The sequence below is a fragment of the Nestor notabilis genome, unplaced genomic scaffold, assembly GCF_000696875.1.
Source record: "Nestor notabilis isolate BGI_N333 unplaced genomic scaffold, ASM69687v1 scaffold2093, whole genome shotgun sequence".
Taxonomy (NCBI): Eukaryota; Metazoa; Chordata; class Aves; order Psittaciformes; family Psittacidae; genus Nestor; species Nestor notabilis.
Window position 1 is genome coordinate 37,871 of NW_009923086.1, and position 20,645 is coordinate 58,515.

The 20,645-nt window shown below is 38.4% G+C and overlaps 1 protein-coding gene across 1 annotated transcript in view; it reads left to right on the plus strand.

The window, feature by feature from the left end:
* SLC15A5 (solute carrier family 15, member 5) overlaps positions 1–16,457 on the plus strand; it is a 32,285-nt gene extending 15,828 nt beyond the window's left edge. Inside the window, exons 6-9 of the mRNA XM_010011940.1 lie at positions 1,321–1,509; positions 5,923–6,054; positions 14,331–14,439; positions 16,313–16,457. Of these exons, the coding sequence (XP_010010242.1) occupies positions 1,321–1,509; positions 5,923–6,054; positions 14,331–14,439; positions 16,313–16,457 (575 nt within the window). The remainder of the gene's footprint in view (positions 1–1,320; positions 1,510–5,922; positions 6,055–14,330; positions 14,440–16,312) is intronic.
* The last annotated feature ends 4,188 nt before the right edge of the window (positions 16,458–20,645 follow it).

The window sequence follows — 20,645 nt, forward strand, 5'->3', positions numbered from 1 at the left end:
TCCAAACTGCTTGTTTTAAAGAGGACTGAAGGGAGAAAAGGTAGGAGGGAAGCCAGGTCTTCAAGGCTCTCACTTTCTTCCTCTGCCATGTAATGTCTTAAAAGAAATATTACAATTGTTGGGCATTCAGAGGTTACTTTTTCTGAAATGTTTTGGCTTTCAGTAAGGAAAATGCTTAAAATATAGCACTGTGTAGTAATATTGAACTACTTGAGTTTTCTTTAGTACTAACAGAATTTTTCACAAGGAGAACTTGTGCTCTGGTATATTACAAGAAGCTCCTTGAGGGCTTTATACCTGGCCCTCATAAGGTGCATTGGCTAGAAAGTGCTGTTGAATTCCCTCCTGTCATCAATTTTCAAGCAATAACTCACTGATGTTCTTATTAAGCACTAGAGGGGCCTTAGCTTCTAAGCCTCAGGTTAGGCAGGGAGGAGGGTATTTAAAGTTGTGAAAATGCAGGAAGACCGTGCTGGTAGAAAGGTATAAGGGTTTGCTGCTGGGAGAAGAAACACTGGTACATGCAAAAACATAAAAAAAGCTAAGGCCGCTTAGCTATATGAGTTTTCTGCCTTTTCTGTCCTGACACCCAGAAAGACAAACTTTACATGTGTTACAATATGAAACAAAAGCCTTTGACTGTGTAGGTCACTTCTAATAAGTGTAACAATTTCTGGTCATGAAGTGAGATAAGGCTGTGTAAGACAAGTGGAAAAACACAGTCCAGGTATTTGAGCCAAAGCTGTTAGAAGAAACCAGATTCTCAGACCTGTATTTACATTATGGTTTAGAAATATTGAGGAATCGTAAACTTAGTCAAAATCAATGGGAGCTCAAAATGTCAGAAGTATAAATATTTCCAGTTCAGAAGACTTACTTGAAAACTTTGCTTCATTTGTGTTTTCCTGAGAGGCTACAACCATTTCATACTGTCAACATCAAGAATATAAAATAATACAGTTAAGTAGTATCTTCTATGCAATGTATGTTGAAGTGAGTGTATTTAAAATACATCTGAGTTATTAGAAGTTTTTATCTTGCATTATGAGGCTATAGGGGGAAAAGTTATTTTCCTCTCTCATTTATTCTGCATCCCTAAATGCTTTCTGTGCTGAGCTTGTGTTCCTTTGCCATATATTTAGAGTTTGGCTTGTGGTGTAACAAGTACTCTTTATTCATATTTATGTGACCAGAGAGGATGTGTGGGATGGGTAGGAGGGGGAAGGTTCTTTTGCATGTCCTAGGACTTTGCTTTATTCTAAATACATGATGATCCTGTACCTACATCCTTGATGAATGCTGTCTGTGCTCTTTACCCAGTTATAGGTCAGTTTTCTGCTGCACTTTCCGTGATAGTTGCTGGCTTCTCTGAAATACACCGAAAGCATTTCCCTCAGGTGGAGCAAACACTTTCTGAGGAGGTTCTCCTGGTCTCCTCCATGCCTTGCTTCCACTTAGCGCCTCAGTACATCCTCCTTGGAGTTGCTGAAGCCTTGGTAACTCCTTCCTGTAAGTAAAATCTAATAGGTTAAAGCAAGAATGTCCTGATTTGAAAGAATGATATCATCGTCCTAAAAATAGTGTCATCTGATATTTTATCCCTGGCTCTCTTCCATGGGCTTAATGAGTAGATCTGCGCTTTACCTGCTTCAGAATAGCATAATTTGTCTTGCTGTAATTTAAAGTGAGCAGTGCCATTGTTCCAGCTTAACTGGAAGGTAGCACAGCCCAGTCAGATCTCTGGGGTGCAAACAGTAGATTACTGCTGTTTGGTGGCGGGATGATCGGAGTGGTGGGACTCTGGGCTTAGAGGCATGACAGGTCTTGAAGCTGAACCTGCTTCATGTGGGGCCTGGACCAGATGAGCTCCTGAGGTTCCTTCTGACCTGAAGTCTTTTGTGGTGGTGGTTTTTTTTTTTTGTGCGTGTGTGTGTTTTGTTTTTTGGGCTTTTTTTGGGGTTTTGTTTTGGTTTTTTGTTTTTTTTGTTTTTTTGGGTTTTTTGTTTGGTTTTTTTTGGAGACAGGACAAATAACACACATGAAAGCTGAGCTGTGGTTATGGTCTATGAGCACTTCCTAGGCCACAGTCAGAGCAAGGTGAGGCAATTTCCATTTGTTGCCCCAGCTAGTAGAATTATTATATGTTTTACACTGACAGAGAGCATATGCAGGTGGGTAACACAATTCAACTGACAAGCTAACCTGGAGAATATTGTAGGCAGATGCAAGAATCTTGTTTGTGTTCTAATTGGGAGTCATGTGAACATGCCTGCACAGAGCATCATGCCTTAGCGTGTGGCATGGAGCCAGAGATAAACACTCCTGTTTTGCAAAGAACAGGCAGAGTTTAGCTCACGCCTGCCATCCATAAATTATTTAGATGCACTTTTGATTGTGAGTCTGAACCTTCTCTCCCTTCCATAATTTACCTTTCTACATCTACACTGACATTCCTGAGGCTTATTTTGTTCTGAGGGGCATGCAGAGTGCTTACCAGTGTTTTAGCTTGCAGAGCTTAAAAAAGAAATGTTAGTATAACAAAAATAATCTGATCAACATTCACTTAAAGAGACACAGGTAAAGTAATTGACTAGCTGATCTCTGCAGGCATTTAATTCTGCCGGTTGAGTGTCTATTGTTCCCATAGAACCCAAGAAATGTTCAGATTTGTATTTAAGAGCAGAAAATAACTTCAGTGTCTTGGCTTCATTCTTACATTCTAAGACTACTGAGAGCTGTGGGTCATGGTCTGTCACTAAAAAGGTAATTTTCGCTAGTTTTAAATACTTAGCACTTTCATAATGCCTCTTCATCCGATAGCTCTCAAGTACTTAACTGAGACAGGTTTCTAGACAGGTAATTTGGTTTCTAGGTTACAGGCTAAGTGTAACTGAAAACTGTGACCTTCTCTGTTTAGCTTACAAAAAAAAAAGGTTACAAGGTGGCTTGCTTACAGTCTTCCCATGCAGAAGCATGGGAAGAATATTGCTGGTAGAATAAGGCTTTTTAAATCTAGCACTCTGGGACACAACAGAAGTCCAATGACTGGAAGATGACATTAGCCGTTAGAAAAGGGGAGATTTGGTTTTGTTTTGGTTGGGTTTTGTTGGTTGTTTGGGGGTTTTGTTTGTCTTTTTTGTTTTGGGGGGTTCAATCTTTTTAAAAGATTGTGATTAGAATTTCTTAGGAAGAAAAGCTCTCATTTCGATAGTGATTAAGCATGTTGCTGAGAGCTGCAGTTAGAGGTGCAATTCAAGAATCCAGGTAAATGAGACTAAATCTGATTTTGACACTTGCATACAAAAAAACGGCGGTATATACCTAAAATAGCAGGTTACTGCTGTAGTTGGTAGGGATGCAGGCCTCTATTTACTTGCCCACACATAGGTGTCTGGCACCATTTGTCATGGAGTATCTAGGCTATGCATGTAAGGCAAGCAAGCTCTTTAAAGTGTCAGTGTGGCCTCCAGTTGATGCTGGAGAAGAGCATAGTTTTCCCATAGGTCTTGCGCTTTATCAGACGGCCCCATGCATATAGCTGAGATGCACTAGAGCATTTTTGGCAGCACTGGGCATCTGTATTCAGGCTCCTGGAATGATCTCTAGGTTTGTACTCCAATTTGAACTAAACTGCTGTTCAGGAACCATTCAGTGGATCTCTGTGGATAGTATTGACAGCCTAGACACTTAAATAGTTGTTTCACCTTTCCTGACATTTTACTGCCTTTGTTATGCAGAAGGTCAAATTCAATTATCATAATAATTTACTTGACCTGAAAGTACATGATCCAAGTTGAAGACAGAAACGTTCACACTTGTAATCAGAGGGAAGAGAGGAGATATCTCATCTCTGAAATGCTTGGTTAGAGGAGGTAGATTTGGCATATTGAACTCTTCATCTACATTTGAGCCCTGATACTTAAAATTGTGTTTATAAGATATATTATCTTGTTGATAGGAGTTTTATATAATCATCTGCTTCAGGTGGCAGGAATATCTCTGAGAATAATATCAGCATTTAATGTGTTCCTAGCACTGAGTTAGTCTTTAAAAAACGAAACAAAACAATGATAAAATAATTGCTCTCCTCTGCAGTGTTAGAATGTTGGACCCTACAGACCTCTGACAGCTTAAATTTGTAACCCTAGCTTGGTTTAAACTAGGAAATTACTCTTTTAGAGCCCAATGATTTAAAAAGCAAAAGCAAAACCTCTGGAAAAAAATACAACCACACACACAAAAAAAAATCCCAACACCACCACCTCTATCCTGTGAGACAACATTAGTAGACATTTGCCCCACAGTGCCTGAGACTTGTTGAAGGGCAACCAGCCTGCTGGCCACAGCAGCTATTACACTGCCAAGTGTCAAAGCCATCCGTTGCACTGGAACTGCTTTGCCCTGCGAAGGGTTAGCAGATTTGCAGTATTTGCTGAAGTGCTGCAAGAATATCATCTGCCCACAAGTAAGTCTCAAAGCACTTCAAAATGGGAAGTCTTATAACAATCAGATCTGTTAGTTAAAGGATATATTGGGGATCACTTCACCCACTGATCAAAATGCAATAGTCTCCAGGGTGAAATGCAGCAGCTGTTTAATAGTTCACAGCAGCACTGTAGGAGAAGGGAGGAACAGAGTACGCAATTGGAACAGCAGGGGTAATTTAGGTAAGTAGGATGCAATTACCCAGGCTGAATTTGGCCAGGATGTATGTTTTGCACCCCTGCTTTTGAAGGGAGGAATAACCGAAAACTTTTTAGGCTCTTGGTAATTCAAATTAGCTGGGACACTGACTGTACCATGTTTCAGACTGTACTGTTGCACCTACAGATGGTGTCCCAGGATCACCTGCTTTCTCTTGCCGTCGGGCTTTTGGTTCCTATTGTGAATAAGAAAAAACCACTGCCCATGGTATTTTTTTTTTCCTTTAATATGTTTCCAAAGCTCTCATTTGGGCATCCAAATTAAAAAGGATGGAAGATAATGATTGCAAAGTTTGATTTGTATTTAGAGATGCTTCAGGCAACTCAACATCCAAATAGGATCCTCTGCTGACAATTTTCTCAAACTGGAGGTCATTCAAATTCAACAAATAAAAGCAGGCTGGGAGACATTGGGGGTCGGAGAACAAGTGTGGGTCAGAGCTCAAGATGCAAAAGTGCGAAACGAGGTTTTGATAATTGGAAAAGTTACTCAAAAAGAACAGCTATCATAACAACTTAGTGTTACAGTAACCTAGTTTAGCCAGATTACAGCTGATGGGATTATTTATAGTCACCCATGCTACAACAGAATGCTACAGCTTCCCCTTGCCACCAAAGCTGTTGCTTCTCCTGGCTTAGTCTTCTGGTAAGAAAGTGAAGAACAGTATCTTAAAATAAATTGCCAGTAACTCTGGGAGTTGCTCTCTAGGGAAAAGCAGCATTGTCCAGCCTTACATTAAAGCAAGGTAACTGTCCAAGTTAAGGTAGATCTCTAGATCTTGGAAGCATTTACTAGTGGTCATGCTGCATTGGCTCTAGCATAAGATGTCCTGCTGTCCTGCAGTTAAGTATCACATCTGCTGTCTTCATGCTTGATGACTGTGGTGGCGTTTCTCTTGTCCTGCTATGCCTGAAGTTTTACAAGGTGAAAGTAACTGTCTGGGTGAAAGATCTTTACATAGCTGTGGCGTATCGATAGTTGTATGTGAGATAGTTTATTATGGAGATTAAGTTAAGCAGTTTAGGTAACCCTTTGTTAATATGGCACATAATCACATGTCTACCCTTCTGCAGCAATTACATTATCTGTAAAATACAGAAAGTCCCTATCAGAGACACTTTGGATTTTTTTTTTTTTTCTGTCTTATTTATCTTCTACCATAATTTACCACTTTTTTTTTTTTTTTTAACCTGTTTCTGTATCTGCTTCCTTTCTAAGGTTCCTTGCTTTCATTCTGGCTTGTGCCAGAAAGAATGAGAGGAATTTCCATGCATTTTTTAACTCTCTTTAATGGAGCTGGCTGCTTTATGGGAGCTTTCTTTGTTCAGACAGCCCACGCAGGCACTCAAGGTAAGAATATGCTCATGACTGGTGTTCCTGAGCAGTTTTCTTAATATTATTGATTTGGAGAATTAGGCAGCAGAATTAAAGGGGATGCCAAAGTTTTATTGATTTGCTCTCACAATTAAGATGGAATTAAGATAGGAAATAGCCTTCCAGCTGTACTCATCCAATTTTAATGAGTCATCTTAATTCTTATAGTTGGAGTAATTAGAGGATGGCATCTTGCAGGAAGCCCTCACCTCCAATCTCTATACTTCTGTTCTGGAAGACAAGAAAATAAATTGTCTAGGAAGCACTTTTTTATGTTCATGAAGAAGTACGTTCATGTTAGCCATGCTTCCGTGGAAGCCTCTGGCCATGAGAGCAAGATTAGCGCTTCAAAGGATGGAAAACATGCCTTTCTTTCTGTTCCACAGTGTCATAGGGGAAAGGAGGTTGGGTTGAGTGTTTCAGAGCTGTCTAGGGAATTTGTTGTCCTAGAGCTGCTGCTACTTTCCTGTTTTCTTTACACCTCTCCCTTTGCCCTGGAAGCTACTGGAAGAACCAGATTCTGTGACAATACAGTCTCATTGTAATTTTACCCTTTTGCAGATGGCTACTGCATTTCCTAGAGAACTTTCATTTTCAAAAAGAGTTATTTTGCATTCAACCTGTTGAGGAATATTTAGGTTAAGCCCTGAACTGGAGATTTTTCTGGGATGCTGACTTTCAAGATAGGCCAAGAATTTCATGAAGTTTTTTTTCCTCTGCTGATGAATCTTTGTTCAATACAAAAGAGACTTGTTTCATAAGTAAATTTTTACAGTAAAGCACTGGAGTTCTTGAACTGAAGGACAGGGATCCCTTTTGTCACATATTCAGCAATAGTTCCACTTGCGGAAGCAGTACTTCTAAAGATGCTTTCCACTGATAAGCTTCGTTGTTATTGTGCTACAGAGAGCTGCTCTCTTATAGAGCACAACTGCTGGCCCTAATGCATGACATCGTTACAGTTACCACAGCTGAAGAATTTTGTGACTGCTCATAGTTAAGTTTTGGGTTCTTCTCTTTCCTGCATAAAGAACCATGCAATTTAAAAAACAAGGGAAAGTGGATTTTTTTGAAAGCATGACAAGAAATTTTAGTTCCTATTTGCAAGATCTGAACAAATGAATGGTTCTTTGACATGCAGTGCTGGTTTTCAGTTGACAATTCAATTACAGTTTTATTATGAGGTATAAAAGCATTACCTAGAGATGGGTAAAAACCGGAAATTCTTACCCAGATGAATCTATCAAAGAACTTATAAGTATCAAGGCAACTTGTCTGGAGACCAGAGCTCCTTGAATGTCCCCCAGAGAAACAGATATTATTTTTTTCAACTGGGTAATACTGGTTCAATGAAACTAACACTTCAAGAAACACTTCATTGCTGACTTTTTTTCTTCCCCTTTCTCAAAAAGTATGGAAATTATTAAGTTTTATGAAGTTGAAATTGACATATTTTACTGCAATTTAACTTTGGGTATAATTAAACATTTATAAAATAATCAAGCATAATGTCAGCATCAAAACATTTTGCCTATGTTGTGCTACTATAAGTGTAATTTATTCCTTTAAGAATATTTTTATACAAAGTAATAGAGGAAATAAATTTTTGCATTTGGCTTGTAATTCAGTAGGTTTTTGTCTAATTTTAAATCAAGCTGATATATTCTTTATCTGTAAGTCTGTATGAAAACATCTAATTGATTCAAAAAGAAAATGTTTATTTCTTGCCAGAAATACTGTTCTATCAGAAGCTTCACATTCTTATCCTGGCTGCAACCAAAAATACCGAACTCTTCATGTTTTCCACAGACTGCAATTGCTATTTTCTAACCCTTTTTGCTTAAGATTTTTGAGCAAACTAAAACATTTGCCTGGCTATAATACTGATTCCTTTTATGAAATTGGATGGCAAACTTCTCTACTTAGCTTTGGAAGAAAAAGGTATAACTTAAGGCTTTATTTAACTTTGTCAGGCCTGCTGTTCCCGTAGATGGAATTGACTGCACCATTATCCTGAGCAAAAGTCACTCTTAAATTTCCAAGGGATTCAATGGCAGTCTGTATTCAGATGAAGGTGCTGTCATGGGACAAAATAAGCCCCTAAATAAGGGAAGTCCCCTGCAAAACTTGAAAAGCTTTAGAGAAAATACAGTGAAAAATGGTTAATGTTTGCTCTGTTGCTCTAGTTAGAAGCGTTAGAGATTACTTTCCCTATCAGTATGTAAACAACATATTATTGGGTTCTCACATTTTATTTCTAAAAATAAGTGGAATTTCTCAGGGTATCTCTTTCCCAGTGTTCCCTTCTTGAATGAGATTATTTATTCCAAGTGACCACAATTCATGCAGTTCACAGTTTGTAAATAATGGTGATGTTCCTGTTTCTTAGAATCATGGAATGGTTTTGGTTGGAAAGGACCTTAAAGATCATCTAGTTCCATCACCCCTGCTATGGCAGGGATACGCTCCACTACACCAGGTTGCTCAAATCCCTGTCCAACCTGGCATTCTTTTGTTTTACAATGCTTCTGAATGAAGATTTAGAGTACTCACTCCTCTACTCATCCCAGCTATACTTTTGCCTTTCAGACTTGTAAATCAAAGTAGGCTTGGGGTCAGACTTCTGGAGCTGGTTATAGATTACAACAAAACCAAAGAGGCATTTAGGCTTGGGTTTGGTTTTTCTTCTCGTTTGATAGGAAATGTTATATACAAAATTCTTTTCTTCCATCTGTATTTTTTCCAAACTCTTCCATTGTGCTTCTTATGGTATTCTTTGATGCTTGTGATGCAAAGCTTAAGATCAGAAAAATAAAAATTGTTAATTTATAAAACCTAATGGTTACCTATTGAACATTCTAAAGATGACAGTGCTTCAGCAAATAAAATTGGGAGCTGTCTTTGAATTAGATCAAATTAAGGTCAAATGACACAAATTAAGCTCTTATTGCTCGCATTTGGTATTTGTTTCAACTTTGTTTAAAGAGTTTGTAAAACATTTGGTAACTGGACCAAATTTTTTTTTTCTTTTTTTTTGCTAAAATGCTGAACTAATATATTTATATTGAGAAAACAAAGGTCTTTCTCTTTCGCTGAAAGATGATGATTGTGTTTATTCAGTGATTTTGTAAGATTTAACAAGGCTTAGTGTGCAACTCTTAGACTATTGGTGCTTTTGACTTGTCCCATGGTTCTCATTTCACTAAAACCTGAGCCAAGACTATTTCTGGTTCTCCCATCTCTAAGCAATGTGACCATGTTTTTCCATGAAACAATTCAGGATACAGTGAAGTAGATCCTCCAGTGTGTATTTTGAAGTGCTGAGGCACAGAGGGTGTTGACAAAATTTAAACATTTTAATATCCTATTTCATGTCACTAGTTTAGAATTTTATTTGGGTTTTTATTGGCAAAGTTGATCAGATATCAGTCACAGTCAAAGCTGCATTAGTCATTTTTAACACATCTATGGAGGATGGTGTGAATATGATAAAATAAGACTTTTTAAAAAAAATCTGACGAGTGCAAACAGATGACGGGTGACAGTGATATTTTCAGTACAAGCTGGGAAACTGCTTTCTTTTGGATCTCTTACTTCTCCTAACATTTTAACGGAAGAAGATGCAAGACAAAACCTGTCCTCCTATGCCAATCATTTCAGAATACATTTCTCTAAAAATATTAATGTAAATATGTAAGAAAGACAAGGGGGGGGGGGGGGAAGTCGGAGGAAGGAACCTGCCACAGACACAACTTTACCTGCTTTTATTTAGAAAACTGGGGTTGGTTTTGTGGGTTTTCTTTTGGTTTTGCCCTTTTCATTTTTTTAATAATTTTTTTTCCCTCTAGTTTGGAGCCTTGTGTGATTCTAAATACCAAAGATGATAAAGCTAAAGGATATTTCTTGCAGTCCAGATGGTGGTGTCCACTGATGCCTACTTAGCTAATAAGGATTAGAGGCAGACTGAGGCTTTAATTTCGATATGATTAAACACTAAAGATATGAGCACTTGATGAGATCGTGGAAGGCCATGCAATCCTTTTGTAAGATATGAATTAATTTTTTCTATAATCATCGTCTAGGTTGCAGGATAGCTGTAAAATGTGTGAATCTAACTTCTGGCATACGACTGTTTTGCTTTGTCTTTTGTTTTCCCAATACTTAAATACAATGGTGTGTTCAGTAAACAAATTGAATGCCTTCCCATGCAACTTTGAGCTTTGTTGTGAATCCCTTGAGAGCTCCAAGGGAGCCATCATAGTATCAGACACCTTAGAATCATAGAATCAACTAGGTTGGAGAAGACCTTTAAGATCATCAAGTCCATCCCCTGATCTGCCAAGTCCACCCCTAAACCATGTCACTTGTGTTCACTAGTATTTGTCAAAGACTGGCTTTACAGCCCTTTCCACTTCTTTTGTGATGGCTAATGTCGCCAGCAGTTTGCTGCTGTCATCATCCACAAGAAGTAGTCCAGGAAAGCGGGGTTTTGTCTGTGTCCTAATCCATGCTTCACCTGTTTTTCTGCCTGTGTTGGTAGGATCAGGTGTGTTCTCTTTGTGTTATAAAGTATTCCTCCTTTTTGTACTACCTGTGCATTTTTGAAGCAAAATCAATAGGATTGGAAAATGTTAGTGAAAGTTTACTGGGTGCTTTATTTCAATGACGTATGGTATAGCGGGCTTGAGAAACTGACTCTGCCTAGACTTAATCTTCTAATTTGTTCTAAATTTGTCATGAAATGCATAACCAATTCACCTCTAACCAATAAGAAAAGGCTCTTTAAAATATGCACAGCTAAAGGAAACTTTTGATTCTCTGCAGTGATTCATGCTACAAAGTATTTCCATTGTTGGAATAAAAATGGAAATCGGGAGCTTGTTGTAGAAAGTTAATTCCCAGTGAGCAATTATCTATGTGACAAACCAACCTTGTAATTGGCACTTCTGTTGGCAATCTCCATAGAAAAGTAAAGAATTGACAGAACCCAAAGGCAGTGTCTTTTGGGGGAAGATGAATTGTTAGCATATTGCATGCTGATTCAAGGATGAGAAAGTGCTGGACACTTCAGACAGAGTAGTACTCCAGCAAAAACACACTCTCTCAATAAGTTCCTGACATTCACATCTAGGAGTAAAATCCTGAAAGTATGAACCCCAAACACAGTCAGTGGAGGGTGCTGGAGTGTGCAGACCACTTGTGGAAGGTGTTAGTGAGGTAAGGGTGGAAAGCATCTAAAAGCAAGTTTCACTGCCTGAAACACATGGTTGTTTTAACAGCCATGACTGTTCTCCTAAGGCTTCCTGCCAGCAGAAGATTCTTGGTGCAGTGAGCGTAAGCAGAAGTAAATGTCCAAGTTTATCCCCTCTCTCACAGGAAACCAAATTCCACTTAAAAAGAGGAAAAAGAAAAACGAGAAATATTTTTTTTGGCTGAAAGTGGGAAATGGTTACATTAATCTTTGCTGTATCCACTGAAGAAAATGCATATTGGCAGTAGGATAATAGTCCAGATGTCTCTAGGACTGCTGCCATCCTTTTTTCTCTGTAGAGAAAGGCACCCCTGCCAAACCTTGTTGCCCCTCACTGAAAGGAAGGGAAAGCCAGGCTCCTACTTCTTGCTTTGGGTAGACCAGTGAACTAGAGAGAGCACACGCACTACAGGAGCTGGAGTCTTAGACCATGCCCAGTCTAATTTTGGCCCTGCTAGTGCTGTTGGTCATTTATAATACAAGACTTTCCAAAGGTTTTTTGTCATTATCTTGGCCTCGCTGTTTAAACACTGGCAATTACTAAAAGAAGCAGTGAGGAGACTGAGCAGTGGTCTTTGATCCAGGCCATGGAGGAGACCAGTGGTGAAGTGGGGGCTGAACCCTGTCTTCTGCTCCCCAGGCTGCCCTCCTACCCTGCTAAAACCAAGCATTCCCGCTTTCAATGCTCCAATATGGTGCTTTGGTAGCACTAAGACAGTTCCAAAGGTCCGGTTTATTCTGCTTTCTTAGAAGATGATAAAGTTTTCTTCTTTTTTTTCCTTTTTTTTCTTTTTACCTTTTAGTATCACTCAGCACTGTTTTTCAGTACATAATTTCTGTTCAGGTTCCATTGTAAATGCTGTTCCATTAAGAAGCCCCTGCTGCTCATATAGTTAGCCTAGCCAATGTGAATAACCTAGCAGACAGTGTGAACTCTGCCTTGACAAGCCACAGCGCTGAACCCCATGCATGCTTTCTCTTTCATCAGATACATGCGCTCTCCCCGTGACTTCTGTTGGCCACTGGGGGATGTGAAATGAAAAACTGCCTGATTGTGAATTACAACAGTAAAAGTTTATAAGCTACTAAAATGAAGTTATAGCACCTAGGAGCTCAGTCAACTGACAGTGTTAAATGAGACAGTTTAGAATTCACTCTGAGACAATGCTACAAAAGGAACTGCACACGCAGAGGTGAGGTGGTGCCACTCTGTGACAGGAAGAAAGGTAACGTGGCACAGAGCAAACTGCGGAGGAGTTAGGGAAAACTGCTATGATGATGGCAGTTGTTCTCTGATAATCCCAGGAGTGCTAAAGGTAACTGCTTTGAAAAGAAATGTGTTTACATCTCTAAGAAGATGTGGAGGAAAGAGAAAAATGTAAATATATGTGTATGTAGTTGGTGTAATCCTTTGACTGGTGGCTCTCTTGGGCTATGGAACAGCTCGTTCTCTCCAATTAGAAAATTTTAACAAGCTAAGAATAGCACTGGATAGCTAAAGATGGCATTAGTGGCCAAAAGATCAGTTAAGGCTATCAGGTTTATACAGCACAACTATAGCAAGAAGGCTGTTTTTCTTCCTCTCCCTTTTAGGTTGTTCAAACAGTGAATAGCCACTCTGTTCAGATTGGTAGGACTTGATACCAGACTTTGAAAGAGCAAAGAAAGGCCACATTGATGCTGGTGTTTTAGTTCAGGTCAAGAGTGTGCTTTTGACCTGAGGCTCCTGATCTTCTCTGATTTGCATCACAGAATGATTTTGGAGCACAAAAACCTTCATTCTTTAGGATAGAACTAAACCAAAAAAATTCTTGCGCTTGATGTGTTCCAGCTGATAGTGGGAACTGGTCTGATGTGACCCCCTACCTGAGCCAAGTATAGTGTGCACATCACGTTCTCAGCACCAGCTGTTTCATGCTCTGTATTTGCTCCTACTGCACTTCACTACTTGCTAATGAAGACAGTCTCTCTTTCTTCTTCAAAGCAATAAAAATTCTGTACTCCCAAATAATATAAAAGGTTGTTACAGCACGGTAGAGCTCTCCGATTTCTGTATCTACTAACTTCTTTTTCACCTTGGTTTTACATTTTTGCTGTACTTGATTATGGTACTTCAGGTACTGATTTTCTTCAAAAGCAGACTGGCTGGGATGGCTTTCTTTTCGAACATCTTCATTTCCATAGTTATTTTACCACCTGAGCTTGTTTTCAGACTGGTTGCAATGGACAACATTGAAAGCAATAGTTACAAACTGAAGTACATGAGAATAGAGGCAGAAAAGTCTCTGAGTGTATATATAGGTGGCACTGTCCTCTGCTGAATGAAGTTTAAGGTGCTAAAATGTCCCAGATGCTGTTGTCAAAAGCCTTGGTAGAAAAAGGTTTGTTTTGTGAAATTAAATGCTCTGGACAAGGAAATGTTGCAGACTTACAGCTAAAGGCAGCTATTAAAAAAGGTAAAGTAAAATGTCAGGTAAAGTCTTGATAACGGAGCACCATTCAATGCACTGAACAAATGCCCTTTATGCATTTTTTTAGTTCTGTTTTTGGGTTTGTTTTCTTCCACACACACCCTTCAAAAGGGCCTATTAAAAACATGAGAGATATGAATAAGGATTTCTACAGACCACCTTAGCTCTTCCTAAAATTTTCACATTTGTCATTCATTTAGCTATGTGCACAGGATTATAAGAGGGAAAATGGCCTAATTATTACAGTAGTAGCTGTGCAGAGTTAGGTTTTCCAGTACACTTCAGATTTGTTGAAAGTTCTTTAGCTTCTCTAGATCTCTATTGCCTGCCTGCAAAGCAGGAGCAAAGGACTCAAAAAAACCCATAGATGCTGCAAGAATGCAGTTTGTGTAAACAGCTACTGGGGGGGGGGCGGTTCAAAGCACCTGCTGTGATTGTGTCTTACACAAAATTATCTTTGTGTCTTTCATATGAACCATGTCCCATTCTGAAAGGTAAACTAAATCTGTTTCACATGTCTGCTTTGTCAGGCAACTGGTTTCCACACTTGCTGCATGAAGGTAAATTGGAGAGATTCTTCTTCTTCTTGGCTTCCCTAATGATGGTGAACACCCTGGGTTTCTGGACCATTGCACACAGGTATGCGTGAGAAAATGAAAGCTTGATGTTTCGCTTGTACATATGGACAAAAATTCTTGCAAAACCTGTAAACTAGTGTGTAACAAAGAATTGGTAGTGATAGATTGTATGTTATCATTCCATTCAGACTTCAGTATTTTTCATTTGCCTTGAGAGAGATTTCACAGTAGAAATTCTGTGGTAAGGTTAAAAAAATACTGTAATTAACCTTAAATATTTGAGGGGTCTTATTAATATAAAATTGCCTTGAAGAAAGAGGAACATCCTATTTAGAGAAGGATCTAAATATCTCGACATGGATTTTAGCTGACAACACCAAGACATGTTAGTCATGGGACTTACCTCCACTTGCACTTGGCTTTGTACCGATATGTAGCAAATGTTGTCTCAGTAAGCTTAGTGTAGGACATTAGGTGAAAGGGTTGCAAGAAAAGAGCAGACTGTTATGGGTTAATGCTGAAAGCAGTGGTTTCAACATAATAACCCTGAAATATTTTCTTATAATCTACTGGGCAATGAGATAAAAGCAACTTTCTACTGGAGACAATTGCTCAGTTAGCCCACACACAGGAATCAGTTTTATGCCACCTACAAAGCGTAGGTTTTATACCTAGGTATTGCCTATAAAATATAAGGAACTCACAACTGCAATCCCCTTTTACATCCAGGGTTGGCTTGCCTCCTGTATTCCAGAATATTTAATCACAGTTAACTTCCCATTGTCAGTGTTATAAGTAATACTCGTAATCAAGAAAAGGGAGGGAAATAACTTGTGTCATCAGGAGTGGGAAGGGTCATTCTGTCTTGTGAGTGAATGTGAGTGGCATTCTCTCTTAGCCATTGGGCTGCAGTTCTGTGGAAATCCTTCAGAAATCCTGGTGAAGTGTAGTGATTTGATAATGACAACAATAGATTTCCAAGGGCAGTGTACTTCTAGAACTCTTGAGAAAAATACTGCTTTCTCTATTACACATAGCACTAACTTTGCAGCAGCAAAGATTACCATAACATCTTGTCAATTTTTTTTGGTTTGTCAATCTTTCAGTGTAACCTGAGACACAAGTGGCCATTTATTCCGGTAGCTAGGTCTTGATTCTCGTCTTTTACGTGTGACCTGAGCCATGACTAGAAATGTTTCTCCTCCATGTACTTTGTCTTCCTCTTATAAAATAGGATTTTATTCTGCTGTACAATGAAATTTTTGTATGTGATATTTACTGATGAAAATTAAAAGGTTTTGATTGTCAAAAAGTGGCTATAAAACTTGTTGAGTGCAAGACAATTTTGGCAAAAATAACATATTTTTATGAGGAAATTTGTTGACCTCCAGTCTTAAAAAAAAAAAAAATCTTTCTAAAATTTTATTTAAAATTTTTATTTCACTTCAAAATCAAGGTGTACATCGCTTTTCAATATGACAGTCAAAACCTACATGACATATGTTTTTTCAGATCAAATGTAATTCCTTAATTTTTTGCTGAATAAGAATACTCAAGAAAAAGACAAAGTGTGACAGCTATTCAGATAAACACTGATTTAGAGATGGGGAAAATCAGGCTTTAAACCTTTGAATTAGAAAAAAAAATATACTAGATTTTGTCTGAGGGGAAAAAAGCATGTTTCTGTTTTAAATTTGTTAAAGTGACACAGTGCAGCTGCTATTAATACTTGCATCCCATTTGGCACTTTTCATCCTGAAGTTCTGAAAGGTTCTAGGAAAGCACATATCGCTACCCAATTTTTTTGGCTGCTTAGAAGTCCAGAACTCAGAAGGCACTGTAACTTGCAAAACATTACCTAATAAACAATAGGTGAAGCTAATACCAGAAAGGATCATTATTTTGGTATTTTCTTTCTTTATCCTTCTTCCCAGATACAACAATCTGAATCAGGAAAGCAGCAATGAATTCAGAGCAAGTCTTCCTGAAGAAAAGCTTTTGAAGCAGGGAAAAGGCACCAAGCATTATGATAGTGTCCTGGAAAGTTCTCCCATTTTGTCTCCTATGGAGAAAACCTGATAAAATTTCACCCTTGTTTGACTTAATTTTGATTGTGTTATCAAGCAGCTTTCTAATGCTAAACTACTTAGCGTACTTAAAGTGGAACTGACAATATATTTATTAATTATCTTGGGAATGATAATGTTATTTTTAAGATTACAAAATAGCAGTCATCATAGGATTTGGCCTTGTGGGATGCTTGTGCTGTTATAATGCATGTTGAAGGCAAAGGTTGCTCACTGCTTCGCATGGTTTATGGATAGAGGCTTTTAATATTTATAGGATAACAGGTATTCACATGTATTTGTACTTAGTAATGGTTCAGAATTAATAAATTCATAAACACATTTGTTTAGCAAAATACTTTGTGACAGTATAATTTAAAAATATTTTTTGGATACTGGTATTGCCTGGTTGATACTTGCAAAGGTGGGAGACTTCTGTGATATTCTGATCTCTTCTACTTATCTGCCACGCACCCTTCAGCAAGTTGCTTCTTTACTTTAGTTTTCCTGTCAGTAAAATGGACATAGCCATACTAACTTTCTTTACAAAATTGCTTTGAGACCTACCAAAAGTATGTTAGAAACTACATACTGGTAATAAGTCCATAAAGTATGTAATGAAACATTTATGATGGGGTCTTTTATTTGGTAGAAGCACTGTGAGATTTGCCATTCCTAAAGGATGACTTACAGAACATTGAGAAAAGGAGAACTGGAGACTAGAACTTATTTCCATCAAAATTACTAATTGTAGCCCAGTTGAAGGGTATAAACACAACTAGGAAAAGTAGATGCAGTTGGAATAGGGGGGAAAATTGTTAGTAAAATGCATCCCACTTTAAAAATCTAAACAGTGCTAAACACTCCCCAGATTGGCTCACTTGACTGTTGTGAGTAATGTTAATCTAGCACATAACATTTAAATTTTTTAAAGTGGTATTAATAAAAAAAAGTGAGGATACAAGTGGGGTTTCTATGTGCTGAAGAAACGTATTGAACTAACTAAAGGAGCCCTGTGGTACCCGATGCTTGTATTGGAAGTCTCAGTCAAGCCAGAATGCTTGCTAGATACAAACAATGCTCTACCACAAAAGAAACTACATTAAAGGAATATAATGCACTGAAGTGACACAGGGGGTAGTTTGTGAGCTGAAACTATGAAAAAGCTGGTAAAGGAAAAAATTTCTCCACCGTTAACCATATTTAACGCCGTAAGTTTGGGTTGGGCATTGCAGGAAGGGAAGCAAAACATAGTAAATCTAAGTAGTAGTCAGAAAGTCATTCAGGAGCTGTTAGTTTGCTCTCACTAGTATTTAAGGTTGATTTTTTGTGGGTTTTGTTTTGTTTGTTCTTTGTTTGGGTTTTTAATTTACGAAGAATATTTAAATTCATGAGATAAAAGGAATATCGAATAAAATGCCATACAGATATATTAAAGGTAGATTTGCCAGACTATCTGAATGTCAGTGTGAATGAGAACTCATTTTCTAAACAAAACATGGTAAATATGATTTGCCTTAACTTCAGTAAAGCATTTGACATATGTCCCATGGGAAATAACTTGTGAAGATGAAGAACCATGTTCAGCAGAACAGCTATAAGGTGGCTGAGGAACATGTTAAAGCCCAGGTGCCAACAGATATTGTAGAAAGGGGAGGTAGCCATGTGAAAGCAAATTTTTTGTGTGTGTGCATCCTGTTTAATATCTTCCTTAGTAGTAAAAAAGAATGTGATCCTAGGATGCACTGGTGGAGATGGAAGAAGTAAGTATATCTTCATAAAAGTTCATCTGAAATGGTCATCTGTATCAAAGATATGCTTTCTGACTAGTGTGGGGTGCAACGCCTTGATGTCAGAGCTGAGGGTACAACTCTCTGCCCTGAAACAAGTGGTGTGGAGGAAAAATTTCTGCCTGCTTGCCCTGCCCTGGCTCTTGCCCTGCCCTGGCTCTTCCCCTGCCAGCAAGAGACAACCTCTTTCTCCAAAATTGACTGCATAAACTGTGCTGGGGCTGTGACAGAGAGGGGAAGCAAAAAGCTGAAGGACACTAGAGAGTGGGAGGCAGACTAATTTCCACATATTTGAGTAAAGCTGTCCATCCCACCTGACAGTTACCTGCTTGTAAGGTAGTATTCTCTAAATGCTATTTGTATTGCAGTAAATCTAGCTTTAAGCCGTGGAAACTCCTCATTTCTTTCCATAAAGAATAAGTGAGAAATTCCTGAATACCTGACTTGACCTTTGTCTTGGTATGGAAAAGCTGAAAGATGCTGGCTGGAGTCTGCTGACAAGAGGTATGTGGTCTATATCAATGCATTTGAGAGTTGTGCACAAAAGAACTGCTACTATGTATAAAATGGTAACATCTAACATTTGAGGCAGTGAGTATAATTGGGCCAGAGATGCTTTTAACACCTAATGATTTTATTTATTTATTTATGTTTCTTGTACCAGCACACAGTAAAATTAGTATAAAGGATTCTTTCAGTTTGGTCTTGACTTTGAAAGAAGCTGCTTTCCCATCTGGTTTAATACATTAGAAAAATGAGGGGACTGAAAAACTAAGGAGGTGTACATGCGTGTGAAATAATGCAATATGCAGCTGCAAAATGTTAGAATAGCCTTCTTTTATTCAACATTTTATTGATCTGTGGCAGTTTTCATGGGAGGCAAAAAACATTCAGATTTGATGGTCTGTGTTTGAGGTCACCTGTTGATGTTGCTTTGCACCAAGTAAATGCATGTTGTAATCTTCACCATAAAGAACTCTTTCAAACTTCAAGTGAGGTTAGGAGTGACTGCGAACATCACAGTTCAGTTTTGTTGCTTGAGTACTGCCTAAATTTTCTGAATTTTGCCCCAGAACACAGTGAAATTTGTATAAAGGACTCTGTAGATACGGTTTTGACTCTGGTGCTGTCTACCGGCTCTGATTATAACTACTTGAGTAGTGCTCAGCAGAGGTCATTACTAACTTATTATTGCCGATTACTGCTGGTACAGGTTGGGCTGGGGGTAGGTGTTTAAGGGTTAAATATGTGTTTTGTACTGTATTCATGTGTTTTATACTGTATTTATGTATGCACATACAAAAAGTACAAGCTCCATCCCAGACAGTTCATTGAGCACCTCAGTTAAGTCTAAATGCATGGGACACCATTCTGAGTGAGGGAGGGTGAAGAAAGCTCACTGCAGAGGATTAAGATCTCCATCTGTTAAGTTTGCACTGATGATAAAACACATGCTCCCAGTTGGAACAAGATGCATTAAAAGAGCAATTTCACTTCTACTGCCTAGCAACAATGTCATTGAGCACCTGCAATAGTTTAAACATTAAGCATAATTGGCTTTGCTTGACACAAATCTTTAGTTTTGTAAATAAGAGCAGTTGAGTTTCCATGTAATACCAATTAGCTATAAGGAATGCTTTGTTTGCTGAAGCCTGCAGTTTTGCAGAGGAAAGAGGGAGCTGTTAAGACTCAGCAGTAGTAGTCAGAAGGTAGAACCCTGATCAGACATTACGCAGGCTTTGAGTGTCCTTGTGCAAGTTATTTAATCTATTTCAGTCAGGTTCCCTAGGTATAAAAGGAAGAATAACATTCGGAAGTCTTTTTTTGGTAGAGAACCTTGAGTGTGTCTGATTAAAATACCTTGGAGCATTAAACTGACTTGTCTGGGTCTGTGCTGGATTTGTTTTCCCTTCTTTTAGTTAGAGCTACTATTGCATCTTGAAAGTTCTTGTAAATTGTCTAGAATCACTTGCTTTCTGACAGTGATGGAAGAAAGAGGTGCATGACCCACTTGGTATGAAAATCAGTCTTGTTCAGCTACTGTGAGAACTCTGAGTTGGAAAGATGAGGTAGGAGAAAACCTTCCATGTGGCCCAAGAACAGACCTGCAGAGCAAAACTAAAGCTTTTAAACTTCATCATGGTGTTTATTTGCTATAACATGTACTAGATTTCCTTTGGCAAGAGCAAGTACAACTACCTTCCACAGGATGTTTTGAAATCTGTTACTTAATCTTAAAAAAAATCAAAAAAAAATCAAAAAAATTCACAAGCCGCATCATCATGTCTCTGTTCTGAATAGAATAAATATTACCTTTTCCTTTCTACCTACCTGGTCTCTAGAAAGTCTCACCACAGAAGTAATATTCTGTTGGTGTAGTACATTATTTTAGTTTCCATCTCTGTCTGTAA